The 15,968-nt window shown below is 40.9% G+C and overlaps 1 protein-coding gene across 2 annotated transcripts in view; it reads left to right on the top strand.

Moving 5' to 3' along the window:
• The window catches only part of LOC120870552 (kalirin), a 522,430-nt gene extending 507,055 nt beyond the window's left edge, over positions 1-15,375 (top strand). For both annotated transcript variants that reach the window (XM_040250305.1, XM_040250297.1), the window contains exon 34: positions 13,935-15,375. In XM_040250305.1, the coding sequence (XP_040106239.1) occupies positions 13,935-13,997 (63 nt within the window). In that variant the 3' untranslated portion in view covers positions 13,998-15,375. The remainder of the gene's footprint in view (positions 1-13,934) is intronic.
• Positions 15,376-15,968: the final 593 nt, after the last annotated feature.

Here is a 15,968-nt window from a genome sequence, read left to right as displayed (position 1 = left end):
GCAGTCAGTAGAGTTTCAGTTATGGAAGGTTGCCTTCCTGGCAGGTAGACATTCCAGACAAAGAGAAAAGAACAGGAAGTAGTCACATAGCCCCCAAACATTACTTCTATCTCATATAACAAGAATATCAAAGGAAAATTATTTTTAAAAAGGGAAAACTGTTATAATAACAGGTGATGATGATAATGAGGAAGGATATAAGGGGATGAGAAGTGAGGAAGAGTTTATTCAAGGAACTTATTTCAAATTGTAGAATCTGAAATCTGTAATACAGAGTCTAACTCATCTCCCCATCCCACTTCACCCTGCAACCCCCCAAAACAAGAACAGTCACCATTTCTATGCCTCTTTACACACAAGATATTAAGCACCTTTATTGAACCCATGAAAATGTATTGAAAACTGCTCAAAGAAAAATATTTTAGGCATATGCTTTCTAACATTAAATTTAAAACAGTACTTCTAATGGGGGCATATAAAGTCCAAACCACTGGATTGGTTATGCATTTAGGAGGCAAATAAGTAGTCTGGCATGCTGTAGTCCATGGGGTCTCAAAGAGTCAGACATGACTGAGCAACTGAACTGAACTGACTGAAGTAGGCACTACCATTAACTCCTGATCAAGCAGGAAAATCTGTTAACAGAGAAGAATGAAATTAGCTAGAGACAAAAATGGAAAATTATTTCAAATATTTAGGTACACTGAATTTTATTCAACAGAATTTTATTGAGTGTTCACTGATGACCATTTACCATGGAGATTCAGGATATATAAGAACAACCTCTGTCCTTGTCCCAGAGTTTCCTGAGTTCACACCCACAAGTGTCTTATATATGATGCCACGTACAGTGGCTGTATACATGTTATTTGTATTTATGGAAGGACACAGTTGTACTTAGCACTTCTTTGGTTCCAATTTTTGTGCTTAGCATCACAGAAACTAGGACAATGAATGTTAGGTGAGATATATACTTACCACACAATATGCTACATTTTTTTTAACGGATGTATAGGCACTTTGAACAACAGCCCAGGAACCAGGGGTGGCTTTTACACCAGAAGTGAAATTTGAGCTTGACCTTGCAGTTTATCTTCCTTCTATTTCTCCTCTTTTGTATCAGTTTTAACTCTAGAATAATTATTCTAATCATGGACAGATTGTAAAAGAGCAATGCAACTGATACATCTGTATCAAAAGAAGTATTTTGTTTTGATGTGGAATTAGGCTTTTTTTTTTAATGACCTGTTAGTTCTGATGGGAACTATTAAAAAGTTCCCTCAGAATTTTTTCCAGAAGTTTCTTATACTTCCTCATTATAATCTAATTAAATCTGTTTTTCCTTAAGCAGATGTACTCAAAATTTTTTAAAGGAACTTTTGAAGCAGTAATACATACACATTTAAAATTTAGGGGTTTTTCTTGGAATATTATTTTAAAATATAAAAGTTCACATTTATTCTTTTTGAAAACTGTCTAAACAAGTAAACAAACAATAAGTACTATTTTATACTTTTTTCCTTGTAACAAATCTGGGTAATTTCATCGCAGGACATGTAGAGCTGGGTCATTCTTTTTTATGGCTACATAGTATTCCGTTACTTAAGAGAACCATAATTTATTTAACCAGTCTTCTATTGATGGGCGCCTAGGATGTTCCAGTCTTTTACCACTACAAACAGGGCTGTAAGCCTTATACAAATGTAGTTTTTCACGCTTGTGAGTTATCAGTTTATTACTGGCATAACTTCTTAGAAGTAGAACATGTGTTTAAAATTTCTGATAGATGTTGTTAGATCACCCCCTATAGGAATTGGACCAATCTATACTCTCTCCAGCTGAGTATGGGTGTCAGTTTCTCCAGTCTTGCCACCTAATGTATCTTCAATATTTTTTATCTTTTCCAATCTGATATTAGATACTTTAAAATAATCCTTATTTAATATTTCTCTCATATATATTTTGTTTAACTGATAATATTGCAACTGTCTTATTTTCTGTTATTTTTATTGAAATGTGCAGTATTGGACTTTTAACTCTAGAATAATTATTCCAATTATTCTATTACCAAATGAGACTTACAGACTTGTCTGATTAGCGGTTACTATGTTCAATTCCTGGGTCGGGAAGATCCCCTGGAGAGGGAAATGGCAATCTACTCCAGTATTCTTGCCTGGAAAATCCCATGGATGGAGGAGCCTGATTGGCTACTGTCCATGGGGTTGCAAAGAGTCGGACACGACTGAGCGACTTCACTATCTATCTATCTATGGATAAAATGCATTCCTAATCAGATACTTCTGGTTAACATTAAACTTTTTCTTAAATTTATTAATGTAAAATAGGTATACTAAAAATGCATAAAAATTACTAAACATTTGAATAGGTAATTATAAAGTGAACATACATGTAATAACCATGCAGTTCGTAAGAGCAAGACATGGCCAGATTTCCATAAGTGGCACGTGTGCCCCTCTCTGGTCACAACCTTGTCCTCTTCCCTAGAGGTAACCATTCTTCTGACATTCATAATAATAATGCCCTAATTTTCTTTATTATTGTACCTTCTCTGTATGTATACCTAAAGAATATTATCTCAGTGTGACTGCTGTAAAGTTTTATATGGCTAGACTCATTCTCTGTGTGTGTGTGTCCTCTCTTGCTCAACACTTATTTTTATGGAATTTATCCTTTCTGACATGTGTAGCTGTTCATTCATTTTCATTGTTGTATAGTATTCCGTTGTATGAATATACCACAACTTATTTATCCATTTTGCACATGGGATGTTTGGGACTATTATGAACAATGCTGCTATGAATACTCTTGTATGTGTATCCTTGTAGAAGGCATGTACTTGAGTTTCTCTAGGGTATAAAGCTAGGAATGAAATTGCTAAGTGAAAAAAGAGAAAGAAATTGCTAGGCGATAGTGTGTACATGTATCTTCCTCATTACTATTAACTGCTGATACCAGCTTTCCACTCCTACCTATAAGTATATGTGAGAATTTCTGCTGCTCCACATCATCATGTATACTTGAGAGAGCCAGATCTGATGGGTATGTAGTAATATTTGCTTATGGTTTTAATCTGCAGTCCCCTAATTATTAATGAAGTTGAAGATCTTTCCATATCTTAGTGGGCCTTTAGATTTTCTCCTTTGCAATGCCCCTGTTCATTGCAGGGGCACGATGCCTAGTTTTTTAGTGAGCTGCCTGTTTGTTTGTTTTTTTCTTATGTAGTTTTGGGCCTTCTTTATATAGTCTAGATATTAATCCTTTGTTGGTTATACATGTTGTAAATATCTGCTTTCACTCTGTGGATAGTCTTTTCACTCTGTTGTGTCTTAAAAAGCATCTAAATCTAATTTGACATTTTGAAGGCAACACATTTGTAAGTTAAAGGCTCATATGATGGGATATAATGAGACATTTCTTACATTTAGTCCTTTAAAATAGAGTTCATCTTTTTATTCTCCACAGAATAGTGGAGAATACCAATATGGAAACTTTATACATAATGTGGACTTTTGTCAATCCCTAAGTTTACCTCTGTTTTACTAAAAGAATAAGAGCAAAGACTTTGACATTTTAAAATATATCTGTTGCACTTTATATATTATGTAACAGGCAATACAGTTAAAGCAATGAAATGTATTAGGAAAACAGATGATGAGTCCATTGGATTTGGAACTCACTTGTTCGACAAACAGATCTAAGACCCAGGTAGGAAATCTTTACATAGCAAAACTAAGCATCTATGCTCAGAGGAGATCCTCTCAAATCCTAATTTTATATGTAATTCTTACCATTTTCATCTAGAAACTTAGCCCATAAGAGAAAGTTACCTATATGTAGACACTAGTAGCCACAAAAGCTGAGCTACTGATAGCAGAAGAGGAAGCAGAGAAGCTATGAAAGCAAAAGCTGGCAGAGGAAGCAAAACTCCAGCAGCTGAGTCCTTTTACTGAAGGTATATAACCTGGCATGTCTTAGGACATCCTTCATATTTTGTCTTATGCCGTAACTATTACTCTGTTGGAATTGTCAGCAGAAGGGGAAATTATGTTCAGTTCATTATTTTTTTAAGAAGTCAGAGATGTAAAGCTATTTATAAAAAGATTTAAACGGGAAGAAGAAGTTGGTGTTGCTGTTTACCTTTTGTCATCGAGAACACTTGATTGTCCTGAAGGCACATTTCCCAAGGGGTCTGGAGAGCTGAAGTGCTGTTGACTGTGATTTGCATTAGTGGAGAGATTTGTTAAGGTGAAACTCAACTTTTCCCAATCCTAGTTATTGACTCTGAAAGACTGCTTCTGCCTTCTTTTGGCATTTATTGACGGTCTGTATAATCCACTCTAGTCCACACTACTGTACTATCACACATGGCCTATGAAAGAAGCCTCCTAATTGGTGCCCAGGCATTCACTGTGACCTTCCTCTAATCTCTTCTCCATTCTGAGGCCAATGTGATCTTCTGAAAGTGTAAGCTCTTCACATCCATGCCTTCAGCCCCTTTGAAATCATCTGTTTGCTCTTAGGATGAATACCAAAACCCTCAGCATGCCCTGTGAGGGCTGCATGACCTGGGCCTCGGCCCTCTTCTCCTCACCGCAACCGCTTTTCCTCTGGTTTCCTGCCCCGTAATCTTCCTGGCCTTCCAGGAATGTGTCAGGTTTCTGGCCATCTCAGGCCCTTTGTTCCTTCTGCCTAGAAAATTCTTAGTCCTCTCATGCCACAGTCTGCCCCATTTGCTCTCTCTCCTTAGCCCATCCTGACCCTCTGACTTACTCCTCTCCCCGAGTCACACCTCTCACAGTATTCTGTATTGTCATTTCTTAGAACCTATCACCATTATTGACTATCTCAGCATTTGTTTGGTTACTCAGTTGCTTCCTCCACCAGATGTTAAGTCCAAGAGGGCAGAGACATATCTGTTTTATATCCCTACTGCATCACCAAATCCAACAAAATACTGATTCACAGAAGGGACTCTGTCACTATTTATTAAATCAATGACTGAAGACCCAATAAACACAAGGTAATGTGTTGGGCATTATGGGTAAGAAAGAGATCTAGAAATACAGAACAGATATGATGAAGAAAATTGGAGGACTTCCTGGGTGGCCCAGTAGTTAAAATGCTCCGCTTCCAATGCAGGAGGCGTGGGTTCGAATCCTGGATGGGGAAACTAAGGCCCCATGTGCTGCACAGCCCAAAATAATCAGACTTCTTAAAAAGAAAACAGCAACATATTTTTAAGTGAAAAATAAAACCAAACTTACCTAGCCTGGGAAGATTAGAAAAGGTCAGCATTCAACTTTACCAAGTGGGTAGAGTTTATCTCGGCAGGACTGGTATTGGGAGTGGGGAGGAAGGTCATTCTAAATGGACCAAACGTCTAGAACATGGAAAGGGAGAAAGGAGCCTATAGGATAAGTTTGGGACGTGCACAGTAAATACGCCTGATGAAGTGTGGACTTTGTGAGATGGGATGTGGGAAACAAGGCTGAAATGATGGGTTGGGTCAAATCACGGAAGACACTGGGCACCATTCAAAGGAATTTGGACTTTGTTGGGAGCACCCAAGAAATACTGAGAGTTGTTTTTGGCATGATGGTTACCAAATTACTCATATCCTCACCTTTATGTGTAACGCTCTATATGCTCTCATTCTTTCTCTCAACTCAGAGTGAGTGTAAGGTTAACCTATCCACAGGTTCTGAGTCTCATGCTTTGTGCCCACTTCCATCTGGTACATTCAGCATCTCTTCTCTCCCTCATATTGTCAGGCACCTCCTTTCCTTTTGCCATTTCACACCTCTTTGCTACTTCATGCTCACGGAACTGGAACTTCTCTTGATTTTTCCTTCTCCAGATCTTCCCCCACCTTCAATAATAGTTTTTTGTTGCTTCCATTCTGATGTCCGTGACACAAATTCCAAGATGATATCTCTGACGTGACTTACTGCTAATGACAGTTTCATAGTCACTATTTCCTCAGCACATTTTTGCACACCTACTATGTGCAAGGCAGTATTGCAGACTGGAAATGCAGCAGTGACACCAAACAGGCCAGTCCTCAACCTTCTGAGCGCCCAGTTCTCCTGGTCCCCAGCCTTATGAGCTCCCAGTTCTCCTGTGGAACCAGGAAACTAGCAAGCAAACACAAGACCAAATGGTGACATAGTGAACACCGCCAGTTAGTCTTTATAGTTTGATGTCAGCTTCCTTCAGTCTCGGCATCAGAAAGTTTTCTTTTTTCTCTCAAACCAGCAAACCTGGCTTGACTTCCCTGTTTGGGGCAGAAGCAGAATTTTCCAGACAGCCAGGTTTATATCTGTCCATCCATTTTGGGCAATATCCCCGGATAGCCAGCCAGTCCACAGCCAAGTCACTAAGGTTGATTCCCTCAAAATATCTATCACATCACCCTGGTCAGGCCTTGATTACCTTTTATTTAAATTCTTTAAGTAGCCTACTAAATTCTGCCCCTCACTGCTTTATGGGATGTTGCCCCTGCATTATATCTTTTCTACTGATACCAAATTCATCTTCCTAAAACATTTCTTTCAGCATCTCACTTGTCTGTTAAAAGCCTTCTGTAGCATATACTTAGAATAAACCACAGTCCCATCTCCAAAGACATTTATGTAATTTTTCCTCCCTATATATGATCCTTTAGAGACCCTCACCTGTTATATACACTAAAATACACTTAGATTAGATTGAATCATGTGAAACTGCCATTTTTGTGGATTGGATCCAAAATGGTTGATCAAATATTGGCAATTTGTAGGTTGCAACCTAATTGCACTTACCAAATATGTATGTCTCTCTCCCATGTTACATTGTAAGTTGCCTGATGCTCATGGCTTGATTTTAACGACGCTTCTATCTTTACTGTTGACTACAGCATCTGGTGCGTAGTGAACAGTGGCAGTCAGCTGCCTCCACTCATGTCATGATCTGCTCCTGCTGCTTCCACTTCCCGTAATGCCCACTGACTTCTCCTCACATCCTACCCACCACTCACCTCTAGCCTGACTCAAGCCTCCTTCATGGAAATGCTCACTGTTTCTCCACATTAATCCCCTGCCACCACCTCTGAGTCACCAATATTGGTCTCCCACAGTCAAATGGTATTCTTTAACAGCCAAAGCATATATATTATACTTTGCATACAGTTGCACTTTAACAATGAATTGAAAGATGCCCTTACTTTTCACCCTAGGATCCAGCACCATAATTTTAATTGTCTATGACATAACTGCTCTTGGATGACTCACTGTAGTCTACTCAACAGAACTGAAACTAAACTCATATGCCACCTCCCAGGTCTGCTCCTGGTTGAGATCCCCATCCACAGCTTGGTCTCTAAGCCATCTCAGCTCTCCTTCATTCTCTGACCTCCTCCTGAAATAACATTCCACTGGATCATCACAGTGGCTGCATTTTTCTCACCCTGCCTTTAGACTTTTATATAATATATGAAGTTTATCCCTGAGAGCTTCAGGAGAAGAAGCATGTCTCCCAAACCACAGCAACATTCTCTAGGACCTAGAGCGTCCTGATAAACTGGCCCCTTCCCTGTGGTCCTGCCCCTCCCTTGCTGTCTGCAGATTACTCTTCTCACATTTTCTGGTAGATATGTGTGATTATATCTTCACTAAAATATAATGATCCTTCAAATCATAATCACCTTTATTAGTATATATCTAACACATACTGCATCACTGTGTCTCTAAACTTATCTCTCTGTCCTAAAAGATGTTTCTGACCTCAGGAGGAATGTTGCTGGAATGCACCTTCATCATTATTAGAATTATATTAGAATGACTCCCTGGAGTCCCTTCCATCAGCACTGTATGAGAAAGCATCTTCTTCCAGTTTGCTATTGTTTCCCATGGGTTAGTTTTCATCTCAGCGCTGAACCCTGATACCCATTAAAAACAAGGTTTACATGTGATACACTGTATTTATCAGCAGTGCGTTGAAATAAAGGGGGCATTCACAGATAGGGCTCAGAAAAGACTTGTTTGAATATGTTTTTACATGTATAATTTCTGTTTGTGTGTATCTATGAATTTTGGTATGTCTCTATGTTTCCCGTGTTGCTCTCTAAGAAGGATTCACCACATGGTTTGGGAGGCAGGGATAGCTTGGATATTTCCCCTGGCCGTCAAGCCCATGACATTACAAACCAATAAGCCATGTGCTCCAAAAGCTCATTGCCACAGCTGACACAGGTGAAGAGCCTACCTGGGCTGCAGCCTGGGGTTATTTTTCTTTTCCTCCTGCCTGGGATCTTCCTTTTCCCTCTAAATATGAAAGACTAACTCTTCTGTTAAACACTAAAAGGAATGTGGATGTGTGTATATATGTGTGTGTGTGCTTCTGTATGCATATATACATATACTTATATATACATATATGTATGCATGTATGTATATATGAAGGAAATACACCAAAATGTAAGTAGTGGTTATTTCTGGATGGTGGCTTTTTCCAAATTCTCCACGATAAGTCAGATTACTTTTATTAATCAAAAAAAGAGTAGATATTATTTTTAAGGACAGGAAGGGTCACGATTATTAGATGGTTTCTGGATCAAACCTCTGTGTGAACCAAAGACAAAGGGATGAGCAGGTGACTAGTAGGTAAGAGAGGGATGAACTTCCCCTCAACATCTCAAGATGAGAGAAAGTGACCAGACAGTGAATTTGGGCTGACTTGCAGGATAGGCCAAGGTTACTGAAGGTTGTTAGTTGAGGAATTGGGAACTTTGTTTGGTTTTTGAAGGTCAGGAGCCTTGGATAGCAAAAGGGAAGAGGAGGAAAATTCAGGCGGGGAAATAGGGAAGGTGAATAGTGGGTTAGTTCATCAGGGTTTTCCCCCAAACTCAGCTGTTTAGCAAAGTATAGAAAAGGTGAGAGGAAAAGCTTGAAATATACGCTGAAGTTCATGAAGAGATTTTACAAAGATATATACAGTGGGATGGAGAAAAGGCAGGCATGTTCAAGTTTGGTTTTAACCCCCTATGATTCCAGATGGAGGGGTTCCCCGAGTGATCAGTGTGGGGACACTGGGTCCCCGGGTAGGGAGGATGGGTCACCCCTGCATGGGCAGTAAGGTTCCTAACAGCAGGTTCATCATCAGGTCAACACAGAGCTCTCCCACTCCCTCCCCTACCTCCTCCTCCCTCCTCTCCTGCTCTCAAAGGACAGAGCGAAGTTTCTGATAATTTTCAGTAGAGAAAGTTTCTAACTTTTCTGAACTTGGAACAAAAAAGTTACATGAAACAAACATTGTCAAGGATGCTCTTCCCACCTGGCCTAGTCTCACAGTTCTCTCCAAAAGCAGAAGGAAAAATGGAAAGATGAAAAACAGAGGGAATGACTCTTCCTTGCTGAGGCTGATTTCTTTCCTTTGGGATAGTGTTCTGGAAGTCTGTCACTCAGGAGGGGACACAGCAGAGCCTGTCTCTGCACCACCCCTGGGGCCTCTTTGTTCTTCACCAAGATGCTTGGCTAACCACTCCTTGCCAGTAACCTCCTCACCAAATTCCATATGAGGAGTCCTGGGGTCAGTATGAGCAGCACACACACACAGCTAGAAGCCAAAAGTAGAGCAGGAAGCATGAAAAAACTAAGAAAGTCACAAAAATCAGTTTTGAAAAAGAGCTACACTGAAAACATAATTCATGATGTCTTTCTGTCTGCACGATTCAACATTTGTACTATTCTGTACCTCAGTTTCCCATTCTGGTGAAGGAATATTTCCCGTCTGGTCTCTAGTTTGAAATTGGAGGTGGAGAAAGGCTCTTTTAAACCATTTAATATGGGCTTTGCCATTCCATGTGTGTAACAGAGGAACACAGAGCAGTGAAGTGCCCTCCAAGGGCAAATCTGCCCATCTAATGAGAGTCATACAGCCCTTTCCCTTAGAAGCCCCTGCTATAACTGAACAGGCCAAGGAAAGCACGAAGGCTACTATACGGAACCGTCCAGAACATGGACAACCTAGAGTAACAAGTGTCTTTCTTCCTGAACGCCTATTATGAGCCTGGCATTTTTTATGTAATTTCTTACTCAATCCTCACAATTCTTCAAGGTAAGTATCATTATCCTCATTTTTGCAGATGAGGAAAATGTAGAAGTTAAATAACCTGCCCAAGGTCACACATCCAGAAAGTGGCAGAGCTGAGATTTGAACCCAGGTCTTTCTCATGTCTGCTGTATACACTGCCTTCTGCAGGCCAAGTCCATGAACCAAACAAAACATTTGGATGATTCAGGCAGAAACACACAAAGTAACATTTTGGCCCAGATGCTGTTGCTGCTACTGCTGCTAAGTCATGTCAGTCGTGTCTGACTCTATGCGACCACATAGACAGGAGCCCACCAGGCTCCTGTCCCTGGGATTCTCCAGGCAAGAATACTGGAGTGGGTTGCCAATTCCTTCTCCAGATGCTGTTAAGTCCTATCATTTCTCCCTCCTGATCAACTGAATGAAATGCACCTGATTGAAAATACCAAGGGCAAGGGGAAAAAATAAAAAAAACAGGAACATACCATGTTCCATGTATTATACATGTCAACTGCTCACTGTCTGCTGTGCCTAACAGAACATGACATGAGTCAGGAATTTAGAAGAGACAGTTTATTATGTCTGCCACAGAAGTAGTAACTCAGGCACATACCTGCCTCAGTGGCTTCCAAATCCTTCAGACAGAAACATCTAGAACATATAGTCAATTGAAGATACATTTAAAAACCAGCTGCCTCAAATTCTTTGTAGAACAAGAAAGGATATAAATCTATAATATAACAAATATGTTCCCCATTTGTGGCTATTTTTATACCACTGGATGTTCTACCCAGAGACTAGAATCTCTCTTTATAACTCAGAAAACTCATGAGTGTCTAATATTAGAGTGAGACCTGCAGTATATTAATAAATAAGTAAAGTGTTTCTATGAAGGAGTCTATACCTGGGCTTCCCAGGTAGCGCTAGTGGTAAAGAACCTGCCTGCCAATACAGAGGATGTTAAGAGATGTGGGTTCAGTCTCTGGGTTGGGAAGATCCCCTGGAGGAGAAAGTGGCAACCCACTCCAGTATTCTTGTCTGCTAAATCCTGTGGACAGAGGAGCCTGGCAGGCTACAGTCCATAGCATCACAAAGAGTCAGACACAACTGAAGCGACTTAGCACATGCACATAACTGAATAGGGGGAGGTGGGAGGACTCTCAATATACCCCCGCCAAAAAAAAGAATTTTGGAAGGTCTGGTTAATAAAAGCTGCTATCCTATCAAAATGGGTCTCACTGATTCTTGCTCCTCATGGAAAATGCCCAAGTGCTTCTGGACAGTATATACTGGCAGACGTGAAAATGCAGTTGAAATGCTGCACAACTCAGGTTTTCCAACCATGTATTGTCTGGTACATAGAAAAGTCCTGTGCCCTAATGATCTTAAACCAAGTGACCCCTAGAATTACCAAGGAAACATTTCAGAAAACTGGCCTGCTGAATCAGAATGCCAAAGGTAGAGGGCAGTTGGATATGGGATATCTGTGAATTCCAAGCTGAGAGTTATTGTCTAAATAATAGAGATCGTTGACATTTCAAAGAAATTTAATGGCATTTTTTAAAACCACATTTCCACTTAAATTTTTCCCACTAGTCTCTGCCCTAGGCTAGATTTTCGGAAAATCATCTCAATGAGATCATAAATGGCCGTCGCTTTTTAACGTTGATGTATGGATGTTAACCACCCTTTTAAGGCACCAACTGGGCCATATAATATAGTGACTTCCTATGTAAATGTGCATGTATTTTCTCAGTTTTGGAGAACAAGTGTTCAGTTTGCCTACATGCCTGAATTTCTTATATGTCTCACATAACAAACCATCATCAGATTTGCAGGTACACAGAGACCGTTACATCTTGAGGTTTAAAAGGAGATAAAAGTTTTTGTGCAAAATCTAATAAATACACATATTAAAGTGACCCAAACCACTTCTAGTTACGTCTTCAAGGATAACATGGATCCTCAAAATATGTGAGAGATGCTTTCTAAGACCTTTGGAAGCCACAAACATACACACATACAAATATCATTTAGCAGATGGATTCTCCTTTACAAAAGGCAACCTACCACAGCAGTTAGGACCACTTTGGAGTCAAACCAACCTCAGTTCAGATCTCAGCCCCTCCACTTGCCAGTTGTATGATCCTGGGCAGGACCTTAATGCCTCAGTCTGCAAAATGGGAGTAATGGTATTACCCATTCCAAATTTCATGAAATGATGCATACCAGATACTCAGCACTTTGCCTGGCACATGGCAAAGATGCCACAAATATGAGCCATTAATAATAGTGATAATAAAAATGATACAAATAAATTAGCTATTAATAATGATGACACTAAAAATATTTTTTAAACTGTTCTTCTCCCTTCAAATTTTAACCATTGTATAGAGAGCCAAATGTCAAATTCAGCACTCGTAAAACTATTAAATTCCGCCACTGAAGTAAGTTCTGCAGGTGTAATAGCACACCTATAAACCGGGACTGACAGTGAATTATGATGTGGGGGACTAGATAAACCAGGACAGCTGATGCCACATCCCTACCCTCAGCCCGTTAATGTAACATCATGCAAAGGAAAATATGATTTAAATTTTTTGAGACCCTTTTGCCCTGAAAAAGGGGAGCTCAGTGGGCACCAGTCCTTTGTCCTTTCACAAATACAAGCATCCTGTCCCAAACTTTCTTTAGAATCTCATCTCCCTTCTGAATCCTTAGCGCCCCCAACCTTCTCCACAGTTCAGAGTAACTGCCATTTAAGCTTCATGCTGAGGCTTTTTCTGTCCCTTAATGAACAGTTTTTGCCTGGCTGGAGTTCTTACTAAAAGTGTCTCATACTAGTTTTCTCATTTCCATAAGGTAGCCTTTGACACCGTGAGCTGAACCACAGTCAAATTGGAGGTCAGACTCTTTCATTCCTCTTAAACGTTTCTCTTGGATAAGAGCCATTGTTTTTTGAAATATTTCACTCTTCCAATAGCACTAGAAGCTGGTTCTCTTTGAGGGACCATCGTTCCTAAAAAAGGGATGATTCCATTGCCTCCAGTGGCCCAGTAGAGATGGTAGAACCACACTAGAATGTGGGGTCTCTGGCACGGCTCCATCACTCCCTCACTCAGTAATCCATCCCCTTAGCCGGCTTTGCAGCGTGCATGAACCAGCTTTGTGCCTTAGAAAAGTTCCAGATTACCACGTTATAGACCCCGGAAACACTTGAAATCAAGAGTGTGAAGTCAGTTATTACTAAAGATCTGCTGCACAAATGGGTAACCTTTTCTCAGTGTTTTTCTCTAGCTGAATGTCATGGTAAGACTTGGTAGGGCACAGAGACCCTAAAAGAATTGAAACAAGAAAACAAAACCAAAAAAAAACAGGAAGGGTGTGAATAAACACTAATGATCACTGCCACTGGACCTCTTATTTAATGTATCTCTATTTATATTATTCCTGGCTCCACTTCTTCTTGTCTGTCTGGGAAGTTGGAAAGTCACAGCAGGATTGCTCTACAGGGAACTAACGCAAAGAACAGCGTGCAGGTTTGCGCTCTTGACAGTATTTCACAGTTAAAAGTGGCCAGTCAGTGATCCTCCCCTGGATGCTAGACCTGGTTGACTTCTGAACCTTCAGACCAACCACTGTCCTACACAGCACTCTGCTTCCTCCATTTCCTCTAAAATAATGACTGTGTACTTGCCAGGTTGCACTGTGTGCATGGGATCACTAGAAATACACTAGTCACACTGATGGTTTCACTCTTGTTTTCTATAAAGGGCTACAGGATCTCATGAAAATTTTGGCAAAGTTATATGCAAATCACAGAGCCCCGGCCCTTTTCTTAACAGGATGGCAACCTTGCTCCTCGGTGGTACCTGGGACCTGGAGATCCTTTCTCCACTTACGTTTAGCACGCAGCTCACCGGGTTAGCCGTGCCGCCGTTGGGACCTCCCACCTGGACTCCCATCACCTGCCTCTCTTGAGACTGCTCTGGCAGGGCTGGTGTGGGGTGCAGCCTTTGCTCAGAGGGCAACATGTTCCATGCAAAATCTGCCCCCCGGGCCATGGGCTCACTCCTCGGGGCCCCTTGCTTCTTTCTCTACTGGGTGCAATTCAAGGTTGCCGAGCTTCTCTCCAAAGTCTAAAATGGGTGGGGCAGTAGGGACCTGTGAGAGGCCCCATGGCCCAACACACTCCCCCAACTCCCAGTCTGAACATCAGGCCCCCGACCCTGGTGGGGGGGCTCTTTAGAGTTTTCCTAGAGTTTTTCTCCAGGTTGAATGTTTCTTTTGTCAGTGGCCCCAATCTGGAAAAACCCATCATTTTAATCTAGCCTGCCTCCCCTATATCATGAACGGGAGAGAGAAGGAAAAAGGGACCTCTTATGGTTATGGTTTATGGAAGGTGAGGGTCAACTCTAACTGATCCCAAACACTGGCAGGAACTACTTCTCCCAACAAATGTTCCATCTGCTTCAACCTACCCAGGTTTTGCTACTGTTTTCTAGCTCCTCCCTAACCTTACTCACTGCTGAGGTGTCTGGTTCGAAGATCACCCTACCAGCCGTCCTTGGCTTCCAAATTATCCTGTTGGCAGGGGTGGGTGGGAGGTGGGAGAAGAAATAAACAAACTGGCCTCATGTTGATAATTGTTGAGACTAGATGATGGGCACGTGGGTGTTCATTATATCATTCTCTCCCTTTTGTATATGTTTGCAGTTTTTCTTAATAAAAAGTTAAAAAATAAAAAAAGTCTTCCAACTCCCCAAACACTTGAGAGCCTCCACCCCTAACACAGAGTTTCATGGAAATCCCACACCAAGGCAAAAGGCAAAGGTGATTCCATTCCATTATATATATATATGTATGTATATATTCATTTTCTAATTTTTTTTAAGGCCCACTGCTTTATTTTCAATAGACTAAATCTATTTATAAGAGGTCCCAAAGTTGGGTTTACTTCCCCCAGCTGGGTTACGGGGGAGAGCTTGGGTAAAGGGTTCCTTAAAATCCTGAAAGTTTACACTTCCATGTACCTCACAATCTTATTGTGAGGGTGGGACTTGTTCAGTGTTCTGAACTTTGCAGAGGAAACATGCTCTCGACTCAAAGTGTCATGCTCTGGAATTGCACCTGGCTCAGGAAAGGACTGTCTTTGTACTTGAATTTAAATCCAATGGAGAACCTTAACACGGGCATTTGCATGACTAAGAATTGCTGCTGTCTTTTTCCATATGTCACTTTCTTGAATGTGTTCTAATAAAATTATTCTAAAGCAGGCTGTTGATATACAGTGATTTATAAATACTTTCTGTTGAGTACTGAGGCCCTTAATTTTCTACCAAGAATGCGCCCCATCCCACTTTCCGGAAAGCTCTGTTGAGGACAGATGCAGTGGGTGTGCGTCTGGCCTGGTGGCGGCACCACTGCAACTGCCATCACCATGCGAATCATGCCCACCACTGCGGGTTTTGTTTTCTGGTTGCCTTGCCGCAGAATTCGTTTTCCGGGATAAAGATAGTCGTTTGAAGTGGATGATGTGGTGGGAGAAGGTGGAGGGGGCAAGGCAGGACCAGGAGGAGAATTCCCTCCAAGAGCAAAGCAGGAGGAGAGACAAAGGCAGCCAAATAGAGAAGTTAAGTTCTAACTCATCCTGTCCGCTGATAAGAGTACATTCAAGTGATTATCGGTTAAGATTTATTTACAAAATTGCACTTTTTGATATCAAGTTACAGCAAGTTCAAATCTCAAAATGTCCTAAAGCAAACTAGAAGCAAATGGAGAAAGTATGTATTTCCAAAGGTAAATATTTTGAGAAGCATTTTTGACTCTGATCACTATCTCCCCTTAAGCCAGGCTGGCCAGGGCACTCCCATTAGCCA

This window comes from Oryx dammah, unplaced genomic scaffold, assembly GCF_014754425.2.
Source record: "Oryx dammah isolate SB20612 unplaced genomic scaffold, SCBI_Odam_1.1 HiC_scaffold_2, whole genome shotgun sequence".
Taxonomy (NCBI): Eukaryota; Metazoa; Chordata; class Mammalia; order Artiodactyla; family Bovidae; genus Oryx; species Oryx dammah.
This window is presented reverse-complemented; position numbering and strand designations above follow the sequence as displayed.